General features: G+C 43.8%; 1 protein-coding gene across 2 annotated transcripts in view; it reads right to left on the bottom strand.

The window, feature by feature from the left end:
• bahcc1 (BAH domain and coiled-coil containing 1) overlaps window positions 1-16,999 on the bottom strand; it is an 81,693-nt gene that overhangs the window by 26,918 nt on the left and 37,776 nt on the right. For both annotated transcript variants that reach the window (XM_023341506.1, XM_023341505.1), the window contains exons 3-11: window positions 13,742-13,900; window positions 10,568-10,678; window positions 7,884-9,818; window positions 7,546-7,657; window positions 6,817-7,007; window positions 6,311-6,451; window positions 4,390-4,580; window positions 3,719-4,091; window positions 2,125-2,988 (exon numbers count right to left, since the gene is read on the bottom strand). In XM_023341506.1, the coding sequence (XP_023197274.1) occupies window positions 2,125-2,988; window positions 3,719-4,091; window positions 4,390-4,580; window positions 6,311-6,451; window positions 6,817-7,007; window positions 7,546-7,657; window positions 7,884-9,818; window positions 10,568-10,678; window positions 13,742-13,900 (4,077 nt within the window). The remainder of the gene's footprint in view (window positions 1-2,124; window positions 2,989-3,718; window positions 4,092-4,389; window positions 4,581-6,310; window positions 6,452-6,816; window positions 7,008-7,545; window positions 7,658-7,883; window positions 9,819-10,567; window positions 10,679-13,741; window positions 13,901-16,999) is intronic.

The following is a 16,999-nucleotide window of genomic DNA, read 5'->3' on the forward strand; positions in this document are numbered from 1 at the left end:
TCCCCAGGGGGGGAAATGCGGTTCTATGGGAAGCAGCTGAGAGTGGGAACGAAAAGGAAGGAAACAGGACAGTTAGAGGAACATTTTTGAGGGTTTGTGTGCGACATTATAGACATCTGGATTTCACAGATGTACGTTTCACACGTCTCCCAGTCCACCTTTTGTTTTGGGTTTGCTGCAAGTTGGAATGGTTGTTTAGGCAGAAAAAAAAAAGAAGTTATTTTTCTTCTTCCTTGATCTAATTTTCTGGCCTCAAAGAGCTAGTTTGGAACAAAGTAATGTCTGCAGGTTATTAACAGTAACAGTTCATTTACCTGAAGCAGTCATTTTGATGTCGTATCCTTTAGCTGATTTTAGCTATTTAAAACAAGTCAAAGTGTAAATGTTTGACTTGGCAGGAATTGGCATACCTGCCAATTCACATTGGCAGGTATGCAGTCAGTGTTTGGGTTGTTTCTGTCTTCTCAGCTAAACAATATTAGTGTTGCTACACAAAAGTACATGATCTAAGGCCGCCGTCTGTATCAAGCCACTAGATTAGTCACAACTTTTTACCATTTATCATTTATAGCTTGTCAATCCACTCTAAGTCTGCCAACAGGGAAGGAAGCCGTTGGATTTTGTCCAGTGCCATTAAAGTTGGTACATCCTGCTCCTTTTAAAGTTTCACCGTTATTTGGAGATTATCACGAGTCACAGCTGATCAAAGATGGAATGCTACTGCTAGCGGTCTCAGCACATGTAATTTTGTCTAGTAATAGAGTTAAGCTGATGAAATACTGACATTCTAACAGCAGCCTGTGAATCTTTCATCATTGCATTCCTGCGGTCCAAATGAGATGCCAGAGACAGCGTACAGTGTTTTGTTGTGGAACGGTGTTGGTCACTCCTGCATTTCATCCTTCCTTTCCTCCTAAGCTAGTTATCAATCTACTAGCAGCTGCAGACTGCAGGCCAGCTACTCGAGTAGACAGCCTGACCAATTAACCAGCTTATATAAGGTTGTCATACTTCTACACAGTCCCTGTAGTCTTTAGCGTTTCTAGCAATCACAGAAATTCATGCAAAATCAACAAACCCCTCTCATTTTTTCCCCATTAATTTATTGCAAATTTTCCACAAAAATGTCAAAAAAAAAGGTTTTATTGACTTCTAACCCTCACTTATAGGTGTCAGTATTTCTTACTACACTTCTGCCTCAGACTTACTGTCAAGTTATTTTCTTTGATCAATATGGTGAGTAACAAAAATGTCCGTTTTTTTAACAATAAAAATGTTTGCGTGTCAAATCTGTGTTATTATTTTTTTCTCATTTTTTTTCTTTTATGTGCCTTTTTAAAAGGGACTTATTGAGGAAAAAAGTAGTAAACTTTCTGGCAAATATTGCTGAAGTAACAATATAAAATCTGATTTTGACTGCAGAAAAAATTCACAAAAACATTCATAAAATCTTGGAGGGACTTTCCCGAGATATTCCACAGTGAGCAGACCAGGAAGATGATCCAAGTGCTTGGCCCTTACACAATGGCCCTTAATTCCCTATGGTCTGAGTAAGAGTCCGTGCAATTTCTGAGCTATTTAGAGAAATAAATTCTAAGGTGTTACTGAAATAAGCAAAAACTGTAGGTTGTGAGTTCTAGGTGCTTGGATATTATGGTGGACAAGTTATACAATAATATGACATCACTTCTTTAAATTAATGTAGCTACATCATAGTTTACCTTGTCTGACATATTCAACTGAACCTAAACCTTTTAAAAAAAAACACATCTGTTTGGTCATTTTGCACCTTTATTGCAAAATGAACAGCCTCAACGTTGCATTGACTCCCATTCAAACCTACATTCCCCCAAAGGACTGGTGGAAGAAGCAAATTACATCATCACATAGGTGATATCTTATGTTTATATGTCTTTCATTACAATCTGTATGCCTATAAATAAACTTCCCAAAGCTAAAACAAAGGTCCCCATAGGACTAAGTGTTAGCCTCTCACCACTCTCATGATCTCTTCACCTCAGTACAGACACACATAGATATGACATCTGTCTGCTAGTGATAATTTTAAGGTCTCAAATATGAATTGAAAACAGTTTAAGAATGGTAGTTAAAAGTTCTTCTCACCTTCTTCCTCCTTCTCTTTGAACTCCCTGCTCCTTCGCTTGATCTCCAGCTCGGCTAGTTCCCCCAGTATTTCCATACCATGGTGAGAAGAAGGAGACGGGATCTGAACAACTGGTGCCGGCGGGCACAAGGCATCTCTGGTGGCACACAGAGCCGCCGCAATCAAGAGCTCCAAGCTCCACATGTAAGCCCCTTCCAACTGGGCTGCTGTTGTCATAGTGGAACAGGGGAGCAGGTCAGCAGAGGGGGAAACAACAGAATATTCTACCAATTCCTCATCTGGACTTTTCCCACTCCCATCTTCTTCCTCTTCCTTATCCTTAACCACCTCTACATTCTCTTCATCATGGTACTGATCCTGCTCCTGCTCCCTGTTCGCAGGCTCTACAGGCACAGAGACAGTACATTCAGCTGGTCCACCCTCTGTTCTCTCATTCTCCCCCATGCCATCCTCTTTGATGCACTCCCAGTCATCTCCCTGCTCTTTGGACATCTGAGGCTCCGTAAGGCCACCCAAAGGAACATCCACTTTCAGGGTTTTGCCTGCTAGGCAGAATGGTTCGGGAACTGGAGCTTGGAAAGGGCATGACGGTGATCTAGAAAGAGCACTCTGCAGTTCAGAGATAGAGCATCCTTTTGATTCATTCTCGGACTCCACCGCCTTGCATTCTGTTACATTCTCTTCTTCCCTTGCTCGCTCTTCGGTGAGAGGCTGGATGGTGCATTGTTTAGAGAAAGACTTGGTTTCAGACCCTGTTGGCTGTTCTTCCAACAAAGGTTGCTCTGCCGCTCGCGCTTCAGGAGGCGAAGGCCCGGCCTTGTAACCCATGGAAACTGGAGAGAAGCTATATACAGGTGGCAAGTCTGGTGGAAACATAAAGTGAGAGCAAAAGTCAAAGTTTGACATAAAACTAAAAGTGGTTCTACATGTCAGAAATCTGACATAAAACACATAAAAATGTACAGAAGTAAACTCCGGCCTAGCTTAACTTCATTGGCATTCTGTTCAGGCAGACAAGATGAAGCATGTGATTACAGTTGACATAGTACATTAACATCGAGGTGCAGAAAACACTGAGTGTGTTGGTGTATATTAAATATACAGAATGCATGCGTGTGTGTAGAAGTGTGAGTTTATAGATCTACGTTGGATATTGATGACACCCTGCTGTTTTCCTATGATTGCTGCGGCAGCCCTGTCACCTCGCTCTCATTTTATTGATGATATCCCTCCACCCCCTGACAACACAGCCAGATGAATGTGTATCCTTCCACCTGTACTTTTCCAAGGACCCCTGAAGGATAAGAAGGCTTTGTCTGAAGATATCGCTGACCTTCCTCTTGTGACACACATGTGCGCCTGGCAGGTTGCACTCATGCAACACGAAGAGTGTCCATATGTTTTCTTTGACCTTACTGGCTGGCCTGCCTTCCGTCTCTCTTTAGCTTTCGCAAATACACTCAAGGACATATGAAGCAAAGGCCCTGCGTCAAACCATTTTTGCAAAACTAAAAGGAAACCACGTTTTAAAGATATACACCATGTTTTAGCAACCTTGCCTGTTTTTTCTATCTCAATCTTCTTTTAACACACCTGGCTCTAAGGACTGGGGATAGTCCTGAGGTGGTTGTCCTTCTCCTCTGTCGCTGACTCTCTCCAGTGCTTTGGAAAGGTGTGAAGGAGCAGGGCTGAGGGCCGGAGATCGTGGTGCTGCCGCCGCTGGACTTGGGGTCGGAGTCAGGGGATTTGGCGGGTGTGTCAAACGCGATGATGGCGAGTGGTAGCAGGGTGACTGCCGACTGCTTGGACACAGCCCCGGAGACAGTGTGGAGGTCTTAGGGAGAGGAGGGGTGTGAGAGAAGGGTTTTGTTGCATGGGTGGAGGCAGAGGATGAGGAAGAAGATGGGGTTCTGGAAGTCGGAGATCCATTCGGCGAGTCGTCTATTGTGATTGTGTCATGTTTTCTCTTTTAAAAAAAGGAAACGAAAAAGATCGGTGGTGCAAGAATTCTTGGAAACATGCAAATTCAAGTTTATTCTAGTTAGTTCAAGGATTACATTTTGCAAAAGGATCTGGTTGCAATACTAAGCAACAACATCACCATTATATGCTTTTCTTACATTGTGCAGCCCTACATCCTACGCTATCAACAAATATTTTACTGTGTTCCACTCCTAACTCCCCGAAAGAGGAAGTTGGCTCCTTGGATCAGCTTACAACATTCCGACTTGTTCTGAATCTCATTACTTGAAGGCCAATCTTACTGGTCCTAAGGGGAGTCGCTGCATGTGTTCCATAGCTCGCTGCTGTTGCTGGTGGTGCTGATGCTGCAGGGCGTACAGCTCCTGCTGCTGTAGGAACGAGGTGCGCGAGTAGACTGGGTGGGGCTGCAGGTGAGGGGGAGCTCCTCTGGCTCCGTACATTGAAGGCCAGAGACCTGACTGCTCCAGAACATCTAGAGGAAGAACCAAAGAAGGAGATGGGACTTTACTGAGACCTTTGCTGAGATAGATTGAGATTGTTAACAAACTTAGATTACTTAGAACTACATATAGGCAGCAATATTTTGCAATGAATTTGTCAGCTCACAAGATGAGTTGATAAGTTATAACATTTTTATGAAATGAGAAATTATTTCTGGTGGGAAAAAAAATAGTTATCCCCATTTTTTGTTGTCATAAATAGAGACAACATTTCAATTACAATTACCAATCTGTAATCCATGATTGGATCCAGGTTTGATTACCACTATGTTTTGCTTAATCTAATCCAGTTCTAAATGCTAAAAAGTCTGGAAGACAAAGACACAAAGGTTTCATGATTCTCACAGTGTGTTATAAAAATTAAGTCCGGACCCATGTTGGGTAGCCAACTGTAGGGGTGTTCTTGTCCATCAACAACGTTTGTTTCATCCAAAAACAGCCTTTAGTATCCCACTCCATTAACACTACAGGCCAACATTTTTTTTAGTCTCAAACAGACACTGAGATACAAGCTTAAGAAAACACGGCTTTATATTTTGGGCTCATATGATCCTACACTTACTTCACTAGCTAAAGCTACATGCTGACAGCCAGTAGATAGTGCTTCATTTTAACAGAACATTTTTGAGGTTTTAATATTGTGTGATCTTGTCACGCCCCCTAATTTCACCCGATTTTTTTGAGGATGTGGTACTTTTTGCCAGGAAACCTGCAGGCTTTCACCCAAAGACACACACACGCACGCACGCACACGCCCACACCCGCACACGCATCCGCTCCTTGGCTGGCTTGTCACTGGGAACCTTTGTTCTGTGAGATTAGCCTGAGTGGGCTAATGTTTCCCAGGGGAAGGGTTCAGTGGATGCACTTCCCCTCTCTGCAGGAACTCTCACAGAGCGAGTCAAGGGAGGCGGGAGATAATTAAATTTCACAGCCTGTTTGCAAAGCATCATCCACACACACACACACACTCCCACATATAGTATGTATTTCTATCTTCACAAGGATTTTACATGGACTTCCATCCATTTTTTAATTCATTTTTATACCCTAACCGTAAATGTAACTCTGTCCCTACCCATCACCGGTAAATACCCAACCCTAAACCAAACCTAAACTCAAATCACATCTTAGTCCTAAACATAACCCCTAAACTCAAAACAGCACTTATGTTGGCCCGGGCATTTGGCTCAAAAAGGAGCAGTGGGTCCTCACAGCGTTGTATTTGTTGGGAAAATGGGATTTACAAGGTGAGAAATGCTAAAACACACACACACACACATTCTTTTCTCTCTCCAGCAAAGGTTGAGATATGCAAAAAAAATAAAAAAAACTGTAACATGTTGCTTTAGACATTAACATGACTTTTAACATGCACACACAATTTAAGCACCTCTGCACTCTACCACAAGAGGGATGAAACGCCAGTTCAAATGGTTTGCATAATGCTAGGCACATGCAGAGGGGGCAATGGAATAGCCGCTCCCATTAACAAAGCAATAAAACATTGTCCCACTGACAGAAGGGCTTAGTTGAGCATTATATTATGATTAGCCAGTGATACTAAAACTCAGAGAGAGAACCAGCAGCAGCAGCATCCATTGTACAAATGAGAAGAAAGCAGGAGCCAGCAAGGCAGTAAGCCTGGGTACACAACAATCATTATGCATACTGTTGTTGCTGCAAAGTCTGCTTTTCATACCGAGAGGATGATGAGGCCCTGGTTCTGTTGGAAGAACCACAAGAGGGGAGTTAGGATCTTGGCTGAGGGACCCCAAGACTGGCTGTAGAGGGTTGGCAAGACCTGGTGGGAAGCTGGGGCTCATCCCCACATGGCTCAGACCTGAAACAGGAAGGGGGTAAGGGAGACCACACAGCTCTGTTAAATCACAGAAACTCTGATCGATTAATACATCCTTATAACCTTTTCACACTTTGTCATGTTGCTTCCAACACCATGTTTTTTTGTTTTTCTTATGTGCTGGAACATTGCAAAGTATTGCACAAAATTTCAAAATGTTTATAAATAAATTTTTTAAAAATTGAATGCTTTTATATTTCTTATTAATTAAGATTATTATGTATACTTTTTTATTTAAAAAGTAAAGGCAAAAGAAAAAAACATAAACTTAAACAATAATCCATAATTTAAAATGGAAACATCAAAATCAAGTGTGAAATGACTGGAGGATCTGTGTTCATTCTCACTGTATGAAGGGCCCATCCAGAGGGAGGGACTTCCTGTCCTCTGCATCCAGTGGCGGTGAGCTGGGTGAGCATGTGCAACAGGGTCCCCTAATTGGCTTGCTCCACCGGGGACAAGGAGGTGAGGGGTCAGGTCACCGTGGCAGCTACTGGATGGGTGGATCCGAGCAAACTCCATGCAGTCCTTGTTTTCCCTGCAATGGCGTTAGGCGAGGTGAACTTTGTCATTATGTTGATTATCCCTCTTATTGTCATCACCATCATCACCATTATTATGATCATTATCTTCATCCGTGTCATCTTCATTACCTCTACCACCATTATAATCATGAAGAAAAGGAAATGTGACGGCAACTGGAACAGCCATCATCTTGTGCCTGGTCTATGACTACTCATTATATGTTTTCTTCCCTTAATATGACTACATAATAAGAGCCTGATACTTCAGAGACATCCGTATTAGTCCCTGTAACATTAATGCACTACATCTCATCTTCAGGAGAAAGAGAGAGATGTGAAGTAAGAGAGCGAGGAGGTACAGAAAAACCACATCAAAGGGTGAGAGGAGTAAATGGAGTGAGGGGCTGAGAGAAAAGAGAAGCAGGGCTTCAGACTGGGAGAAAGAAGCGAGGAAAATAAAAGAAGTGCAGCTTATCAGATGAGAGGAAAACTGAATAGATACTACCTTGTGCGTGCAGGGGTGTGTGTGTGTGCTTGTGTTTGTGACTCTACCTGATGACCAGTTCTCTGTCTCTGTCGTGGTGATGAAGACCAATCTGGTCCTCTGACATCCTCTTCCTCTCCTCCAACTCCCGACCAAGAGGATACACAGTGCGCGATACCCCTGAGTTACCAAGACAACAGGACAAACATGATCACTATTTTCCAGAACCTGTGCTACGTGCACACAGGATATCAGAGATGGTGCTTTTCTTTCTGCTTGGTGAGTTTATGCAGAAGCAGTCGAGTGTGTCCTGCTTCTTATATTTCTTATATTTTGGCTAACAACAAAAAACCAGTGATTACCTAAATGGACCAAACAATAATAAAAGCAGTATATGATGTCTGACCTTTCAGATTGGGCAGCACCCGGCCCTGTCTGCTGTTTCCAGGAGTGCTGTCTGGAGAACGATGGGGGGGCCTGGCTACAGCGACAGCAATACCCACCGGAGGCTGTCGGACCTCCCCCTCGCCGGCTTCTCCGGCCTCCTTTGCACCCCTGTCAGTCTTTTCTCCCTCGTTAGTGGAGCCACGGCGAGAAGGGAGAGATTGTTTGGAGGGGTCTTGCAGGGAGGTGTTGCTTTTAGCTCCTCCTCTGTCTGTCCTCTCTGATCTCTCCCCACTCTTGTTAAGGCAGCCCAGACCTCCGAAGGGGCTCCGCTGTGGCAGTAACAAAGGTTGCTGAGAGCTGTAGTTCATAAGGTTCTTCATGGCACCTCCCTCGCCATCAGCTGTGTGTGGCGAGGAATGGGACAGTGGAGGAGGCTGTTTACTAACTGATCCAAGATGGCTACCTTTTCTCTGGTCCTCTTGTTGGCTCCCCAGAGCTCCCCATGATGACGGTGTCTGACTTCCATCCCTTAACCGCTCCTCTGCGGCTGCAGTCTGGCTGTTGTGCTGCTGATGTCGTATCCTTGCAACCTTTTGTCCTTCCCTCTGAGTTCCAAGTCCAGATCCCACTTTTCCATCTGGACTTGAGAGAGAACAGTCTCTTAGTGAGGAAGCTCCAGTATCGGAACTGGTCTTGGCTTGTGAGAGATGATGGCAAATCTCATTTGCAACATCAGCATCTTTAAAAGAGAGATTTGTTTCTAAGCTGCAGGACCGAAGTTCAGGTTGAGAAATGCCGTTGGAGCCAGGTTTGTTGAAGTGATGCGTCTGCTGGTTCCAATCAGGAGGTTTGTCAGCTTTGCCATATCCCATCTGCTGTAGGTGGGGCTGGGATTTGTCCTTCTTCTGGCAGCTACTAAGGCGGCTGGGATGGTGAGAGGGACTTTCATGGGATCCCTCTACGGTTTTTTCGTCTTTTCTCGCCCCTCCGCCTGCTCCACGGCAGTCAGGGGTGGACATGTCCCCTTGTGATCCAACTGAGGGCACATAAGTTGAGCCATTGACCTTTGCTTCCCTGCTGGATCCTCCAGGGCTGGATGTGGGCTCTTTTGAAGGTGTAAGTGTTAAAGGTGGGGGAGGGGGACAGTAAAACTCAGGATGCGGGTGATGATTTGCAGGGTGTAGCCACCCTCCAGATACTGTGGAGCCTATGTGCAAGGTATGAGGTGGTGGTGGTGGCGCGGGGGGTGGAGGCATGGAGTAAGAAGCTACAGCGTGAGGGGTCGGGGGTGTCAGGAATGCCGTTGCTGTAACAGTTCCTCGACGCATACATTCAGATGAAGAAGTTGAAGAGTCACTGATTCTCATTTCCCCAGTTATGGGTGCATCTTTTGAGCCTTGCCTGCTTATTCCAGATGAAAGTCTGCTTGCCCCACCACCACTGCAGCTGCTTAGTGTTCCACCTTTTGCTTCACAGGCACCCTCTGACCCTGTCCCACTGGACAGTTTACAGGCACTCAAAGGTTTTGCTCCCTGACTACCAAAGTCACTGTCTTTATACTCTTTGTGTCGCTCTAAAGAGTTTCTGTGGTCTTGTTCCCGACCCTGGAAGGAAAGATGCGGAAGAAGGGCATGGTGTGGATGGGAGTAAGTTTGGTGGATGCCAGATGGAGTGGTGGCAGAGTTCATCTGATGAGAATGGTGTTGGTTGTGAAGCTGCTGCTTTTCTTTGCTGTCCTGGTGTCGCTCTTTGCTGCTCGATTTTTCCCTCTCTTTTGACAACCCCCCCTTTTCTCCCACATCCTTAATGCTCTTCACACCTCCTCCCCCACTGTCCATCTCACGACTGCAGGGGCCAAGTGGGTGGCCTAAAGCTGTCCTGGACAGTGGAGGAAGGCTGTGATTGGTGGAGAGTAGAGGAGACTGGGGAGGAAGGCCTCTCAGGTAGAAGTGATCTAGAAGAAAATGAGAATTTGAACATGTACATATAATAATTTCTTGAAACTGAATGGTCTCTGTAAATTAATAGCTTCTTTAACAAAACACTTCAATAATAAAACTTAAATATCTTTTAGTTGTGTCTATGAACCAAGAACCAAGGTGGCAAAAGTGATTAATTTCAACACAGTCACTGTCCCACATCAGCTGTTCTGTGCAAGAGTAAACCTGCATTGCAGCTCAAGAGTGTCTGGTGATTACAGACAGTCTGGGAAGCAAGCTGACCAGGGTATTTATGGCAAAAATAGAGTCCACCTCTGTGTAGTGCATCATTGACACTCTTTATTTCTTGCTGTTAACACACATCAAGTGAGTGCAAGAACGCCACTGTACTTTGGCGAACAAGTGCTCCTTTCGGAGGGCTGTCACATGAAATTAGTACAAAATGTAAAAAAAAGATGTCACTCACAACTCGTGTGTTAAACCCTTCAGGAGTTTTCTGACTAGTATTTTATACATAACTTTTTCCATCAACCCTGCTGAGCCCGCCTTGGATCCATGATGCCAGTTTGATTTTATAGAGCTAGCCTGTGTGACCAGAGGCAGCTGATAAAGGGGTGGATCTTTGTACGTTTGTGATGGTTGATGATTTCAAGTAAACTTTAATCATCATTAAGATTAGGGTTATGGATGAACGCTAATTAAAGGGTTTAAAAGTTTTTTTCCCCTACACAACCCACAAGTACCGGTACTCTGTAGCACTCACCTTTTTGGGTTTCATAGAAGCGGGGCTGTCCATAGAGACTGCTGCTATGGTGATCCAGGGCACTCATGGAAAGAAAAGGAGAAGCAAGACTTCCTGAATAGCCCGGGTACCCTGTCAATGGGAAAGGGGGAAGCGAGAGAGAATTCATGTTTCTTTCCAGTGTTGACATTCAGCAGCACCCTACACAAACAGTTTATCTCTGCAATCTATCATAAAAGACCCTAATTTTGGAAAAACACTGAAAAACTACAGCCAGTTGGTTCTATTTTCACCATAAATGAACTCTTGCACAAACATGCCAGATGAGTTGACATTATTTACAGTGGACACAAGTGTGACAGAAACCTCAGCCGACCACTATTGCCAAGTGTTTGCAGATTTTGAATGGATGGAATTTGCTCTCCTACAAAACACAGTTTTCCTCCCAAAACCTAAGACGAATAGGAGAAAGCATCACTCCCACTCCTCGCCCTGAAACACACACACCGAGTCCTCCAAGAGGTCACTGGGAGGCGAACTATCGTTTCACTTTGTTCCTCGTCTTCAAGGACGTTGAACTAGGTTGTGGGATTGAGGAGATCTTGGCAGACCCACATATCTTTAGAATATGGTGCTAGACTGTGTGGCTGTGCGGATGGTGGAGTCTGTTTTCCAGAAGTTGGTTTCATGCCCCACAGAGTGTCCTTGCTGGCCCGTTAATTGGCAGCCGTTAAAAGTTTAATGGTGGTGGCCAAAGTAAACAGCACTCCATAAAAACTCATCCTACGCATTCCACAGTCACACAGCAAAACCAGCAACACCCCCACGCTGCTTCTAGTGTGCAGGCGTGTATGTGTGTGTGTGTGTGATTATTCTGACTGGTTAACAACCAGTGAATCTAAATGGTGACAATTAGCCAAAAGGCTCTATCAGCCATCTAAGGCCAATCCCCTGGGTAATAATGAGTGGTAAAAGCGGGTGGGGGGGGGGGGGGGGGGGGGGGGGGGGGGGGGTGGAACTGGAATGACATGGAGTGCCACTGAGGCCAAAATGTGGAGAGAAAATAAAGTAAGGGAAGAGTAAAAAAGGAGGGGGTTCAATGGTTGGATGAATGGAGAGATGGTCGGGGGAAACAGACATTAGAGAAGAGCAAGGCTGACAATATGAAAAGTCATGAGTGTGCTGCTGCTGTGAGGCGTATGGAGAGGAGCGGGGGATGTGTGTGTGTATGTGGGGGTGTGCATGTAAGGGAGAATGGAAGATGAAGGGACAAGTGAAAGGAAAGTGGAGAGCTTTGAGATGCTGGAGATGAGAGGACGAGAGAAAGGGAGGTAAAGAGATGAGGAAAGGCACGAGTACGGAGACATAAAACAAGGACAGGTGTAGAAGAGCCAGTAAAAGTAGAGTGTTGTGTATGTGGGCGTGTGCGTGTGTGTGTGTTTGAGACAGGTTCCTTCTTTCTGTGCTGGCTATGCTCCGCTCCCTGGACTGTGGCCAGCTGGCAGGCTGCCTATTGGAGCTCCCTGGCTTGATTTCTTAAAAACAATCATTTGTAGTGTGTGCGCGTGCGAGTGCGTCAAGGCATGTGTGCGTTGGAACATCAAAGCCGAGCCACACAGACGTAAAATCTGTCTTATAGGCACACACACATTTTCCCTCCACACACACACACACACATTCCTGCTCTCTGTTCACCGCTGTTCCCTGTAGCCTTCAGCCTGAAGTCTTGCGTTCGAGTTTTCCACAGATTCAGGTTAGGAAAGTCACTCCGGGCTACATTAGTGCTCATTTTTATGGCTTAGTCATTGAAAATTAGACACAACTCTGTAGGCTGGCATCAAGAGAAAGTGCCAAAGTGCTTCAATAACAGGAAGTAAGAAAATTAAAATCACAGGAGGGAAGTAAACAGCAGTTTTACTCAAGCCTCTTGGGCTTTTTGTACTTTAGGTCACAGCCACTTAAAACTGCGAATGTGCCAACTATTGCCTCGCCAAGCAGAGTTCATGGTGCCACTGGCGAAGAAGACACATTTTGACTTGTCATGGCAGGAATAGTAAAATAGTAATAAATCACATTACCACATGGCCTGTTTCTTCCGAGCGTCCCAGCACGCACAGCACTGGTATGCTGAAACTGATTCACCTGAATGGAATGCACTCATTATTTTTGTTATTGATTGCACCGCCGCTTTCCTACTATGGTGCACAGAGATGAAGTGAGAAAAGCTGGATCAGTGGGATGACTGGTATCTTTGACCATTGGCGTCTTTGTCATGGTACAATTCTTGCCTGAGATTTCAGAGACGGTTTTGAGTTGACGACACTCAGAACTGCTGGGCTGTATTCACAAAATGCTAAACTGGAGTCAGATTCTGAGTCAGTTTTTACTTAGTTGAGAAATATAGCATGTGGTGCAAACTGTCACTTTGTTCAAGTCCTTTTTAGGTGTTATCTTTGGTCCTGTACCTCCCACCCAACACTCCCCCACATGCACTCATGAGTGTACAAAAACACACACAGATATACCTGAAAGGGACAGATAACTCAGTCAAGCTCAGAATTTCACCACAAACGGTTAACAGTCGAAAGAGGACATGATGCATGAGGATCCGCATGCCGTTTCAGTGCATATGTGTGTGTCAGATCAGGAAGGGGGCCGTTGGAGGTTGGTTAGCCCAGAGGAGGGCCTTGAGGGTGGGGCTGCGGTCTGAGCCGAGGGGGGGGATGGGGGAAATGGGGGTGAGTTTCGAAGCGTACCTGGGTGCAAAGGGAGGAACTCGGGGCCTACTGAGATCCAGCTGGACGAAGGTGGTTATAAAAACATAGCAGCGATGTGGAGTAATGCTGATTAATGGGCTCCCTGTTAGCGTGAAGAGATTTGTGTGCTTATTTATAGTTGGAGAAGGAAGAAGTGGGGGGGCTTTGTTGTGCTTGAGCTCTGAACTAGAAAACAACCACAAATACGAAACCACAAACAGACCCAGAAACACACTCTGCCGTACATGTGTGTGGCTATAAGTAGCATCATCTGAGGCATCGCTGTTGCACGTGTTTGGCCTCGGCTCCGCGTTGGTTAAACCACTTAATGGCTCCATCTCGGTCTAATCCCAAACCAAGACCCCGGATTAGACAGAGAACCGAGCTGCTTCCTGTGTGTGTGTGTGTGTGTGTGTGTGTGCGTGTGTGAGTGTCTTACCTTCATGTGAGTGGGGGAACCAGATAGGGGAAGTGCTTGAATGGGTTCCAGCCCTGTAGGAAGGGGAGGCGGGGGAGGCAGTGGGTCCAGAGGGGTGAGGGGGATGGGAAGGTGGGGTCCCCAGACTCCTGGCCAGGAAGGAGCCCATGAAGGAAGGACCTGAGGGACACAAAGCAAGAGATAGAGAGGGTTAGACAGCTCAGCATGGATTAAAACAGGGTTTTTTGGGGTTAGGCAGAAGTCTGATGAGGTGACAACAATTTCACTTTGATAAAGAGGAAGAGAAGTTCTAAAATGTTTCTGTTGAGCAAATTCAAAACAGATGCTCTGAAAATTCAGAGATTACAAAGATAGACGTGTAAACGGCCTACAGAGGCATCCAGAGACGTCACAACCACAAATTCTACTGTATGCTATTGGGATTTTTTATGTGATTGATCAACGTTAAGTGATGCATCCTTCCAAAGTAGAAGGAAATACATGTTGTTTTTTAATTATTTAGAATAAATAATAATAATAAGCTTTATTTATATAGCACCTGCCAACAACGCCTTGCATTGATCAAAGTGCTTTAGAAGGTAAAACATAAAAATACAGAGCAAAAATAAATCAGTGAAAAGCTAAAAAGTGTGGTGGGTATTCAAGTTCCCTTTGACTCTGATACCCCAAAATAAAATCTGGTGCCATCTTCTCCCTCCAGAAGTAATCTGATTAGTAAATGTATTATCCCTGGTGTAATTTGATTTCAACATAAATACTGTAATATAATCTGTGAAGTATTTTTTTGTATGAAAAAAGCGATAAATTGCTGCTTCTTTTTCCTGAAGTTAATATACTGAAACCAGAAAGCACATGTTTAAATTAGGTGATAAAGCTGCCGAGCCACATGCGACTCAATATCTGTGTCACTTGGTGCTGACATATTAACCTCAATTAGCGGTTTAGGGAGGGGGAAAAAAAGTGAGATAGCTTGAAGCGATTAGCCCTGCAGCTGGTCTGACTGGGATTTTTATCTCTTTTCATTTTAACAGACTCGGTTTCTCTGCAGATCAGATCCAAACTGGTGAAAAGCGAGGCGTCTGTCTGCCGTATCTAAGAGTCAAAGGGAGAATTTGTCAAGGCTGACATGTTTCCACCTGAGAGGTTCGTCGTTATTTCGGAGACGGATCTTTTTTAGCATTAGCTTCAAATGACAAACAGTGACAGCTGGACGTGGAAGGCCACTTCGAGGGGATTTTAGCTGTAATTCTTCAAGACGCTCCAGTGTGTCATGGTTAAAGAAGAAATATTGAAACCTTCCAAACCTGAAGCAGAGCTTTTCTATAACTTGATGGAAAAAAAGAAGCCTTTCCTTAATACTGTATTTAGAACATTTCCAGCTATGTTATTGTTCGCTGCAGATTGAAATTTGACCTTCTTGGAAAATGTAAAGCTCTTCTTTTTTTAAATTTTTTTAAGCATCTCTATATAAAAGCAAATTCGATTTGTTATCTGAACAGCCATGATATTAATGGTTTCAACATTCACACCTTTGGATATATTGCTCATATTCCAGCTCCTGGAACAGCACTAAAGCTGTGTTAATGAATGAATGAGTGACCATTTACCCTTTGAACGCACATCTGGTCATATATTAATCTCCCTGTGGACATTTACACAGGAAGCCGTGGACACGCAGCGGCTCTTTTCGGATTACTCACGGTCATGTTTCATTCATACATTCTGGTATAGCACTCACTGTCACATCCTTCTTTTCCCAAAACTATGCACTGATTTCTGACCTCCAGTTATTGTAATGTTAAATGTTCATCCATCTTGTTAAATATATTAATGCAGCCTCTTTACATGGCCTCTCTGAAGTCGAGCACCTACTTCAGCTATTCATTCTACACCAAGATATGCTGATGTGTATTTGAGGTGGGCCTTTATCTTATTTTTGTTTTCTTGTTTTTATCTTATTGTTTATCATTTATCATGATTTTTTTTTATCATGATAAAAATATTGATTTATTGTTGCTTTGACAAATTTCAGTTATTGGAAAAAAAAAATCTGACACTATGATTGGAAACATTATTTTTGATATTTTCTCCACTGCTTGTTCCATCAGAGTACCAATAAACATCAGGAAATTTGAACATAAGATTAAACAGTTTCTGTGTTCGTCTAGTGTTATAGATCTCTCTCTCTCTTTTTTTTTTTTTACATATAGCCTGAACAACCTATTATAAATGGGAATATTTTTTCATCAACAACATTGTGGAACTATGGATGCTGGACCATGCAGTCACAGACACACAGACCTAAAAAACAAGTTATAAATAGTTTTTTTTAAATCAAAATCAATATTGTTACCACAATAGTAACACAAAATATCACAGTAAAATTCTAAGTCTGCATCACCTGCCCTTCAGCTTCAGCTTTAATTGCAGTGTTTTCTAACTCCTATTGGCTCTAACTACAGATACAGCAGACAAAAATAAATAAATACACTTCAGCTAAAAAAAAAAGCTAGACAAACACTGGAGATGAAATGTATGAGTCGAAAGAAAAAAAGATTGCAACCCCAAACATGTCATGCTTGACCTGAGTGTCAAAAACTTAATATCTCTTTAACATTCTACTGATATTATGTAGTATGCTAGCTTCTGAATAAAACTGCATCTTGGTTAAGCGAGATGGAGTATGATATTTTGTTCAGTAACCAGAATTGGACAGATTTAAGCTTAATTTTCAACTGAATTAACACCCTTCACACTCGTCAGAGTGTGAAGCTAACCCCGAGATAGCTGACTCTATGGCTATTTTCATATGGCTTCATGAAAATAGCCATTGTTAGCTATTTTCATGAAGAGTGAGGGGTCTGAAATCCCAAACCCTGTGAGCCTCAGAGAAGTGTGTTCTATAAAAGGGGCTGGCACCACGTCATCCTTATAGTAGAAGCAGGAGTCTTCAACTCCAGTCCTCGAGGGCCGGGACTGGAGGTCCTGCAACTTTTAGCTGTTTCTGCTTCAGCACAGCGGTGTCAGATAATCAGCTCATTAGTAGAACTCTGGAGAACTTGATTGTATGCTACAAAGGTACTTCAGCCATTTGATTGGACCAGGAATACATCTAAAAGTTGTAGGACAGCGGTCCTCGAGGCCTGGAGCTGAAGACCCCTGAAGTTGAGACAAGTCGTTGGTACCAGTGGAAAAGCACCATTAGTTCTGTAGCTAGTCTGACCAACTAGCTGAAGAGACTTGATTTGGCCGTTATCT

Source organism: Xiphophorus maculatus, chromosome 10 (assembly GCF_002775205.1).
Source record: "Xiphophorus maculatus strain JP 163 A chromosome 10, X_maculatus-5.0-male, whole genome shotgun sequence".
NCBI classification, from domain to species: Eukaryota; Metazoa; Chordata; class Actinopteri; order Cyprinodontiformes; family Poeciliidae; genus Xiphophorus; species Xiphophorus maculatus.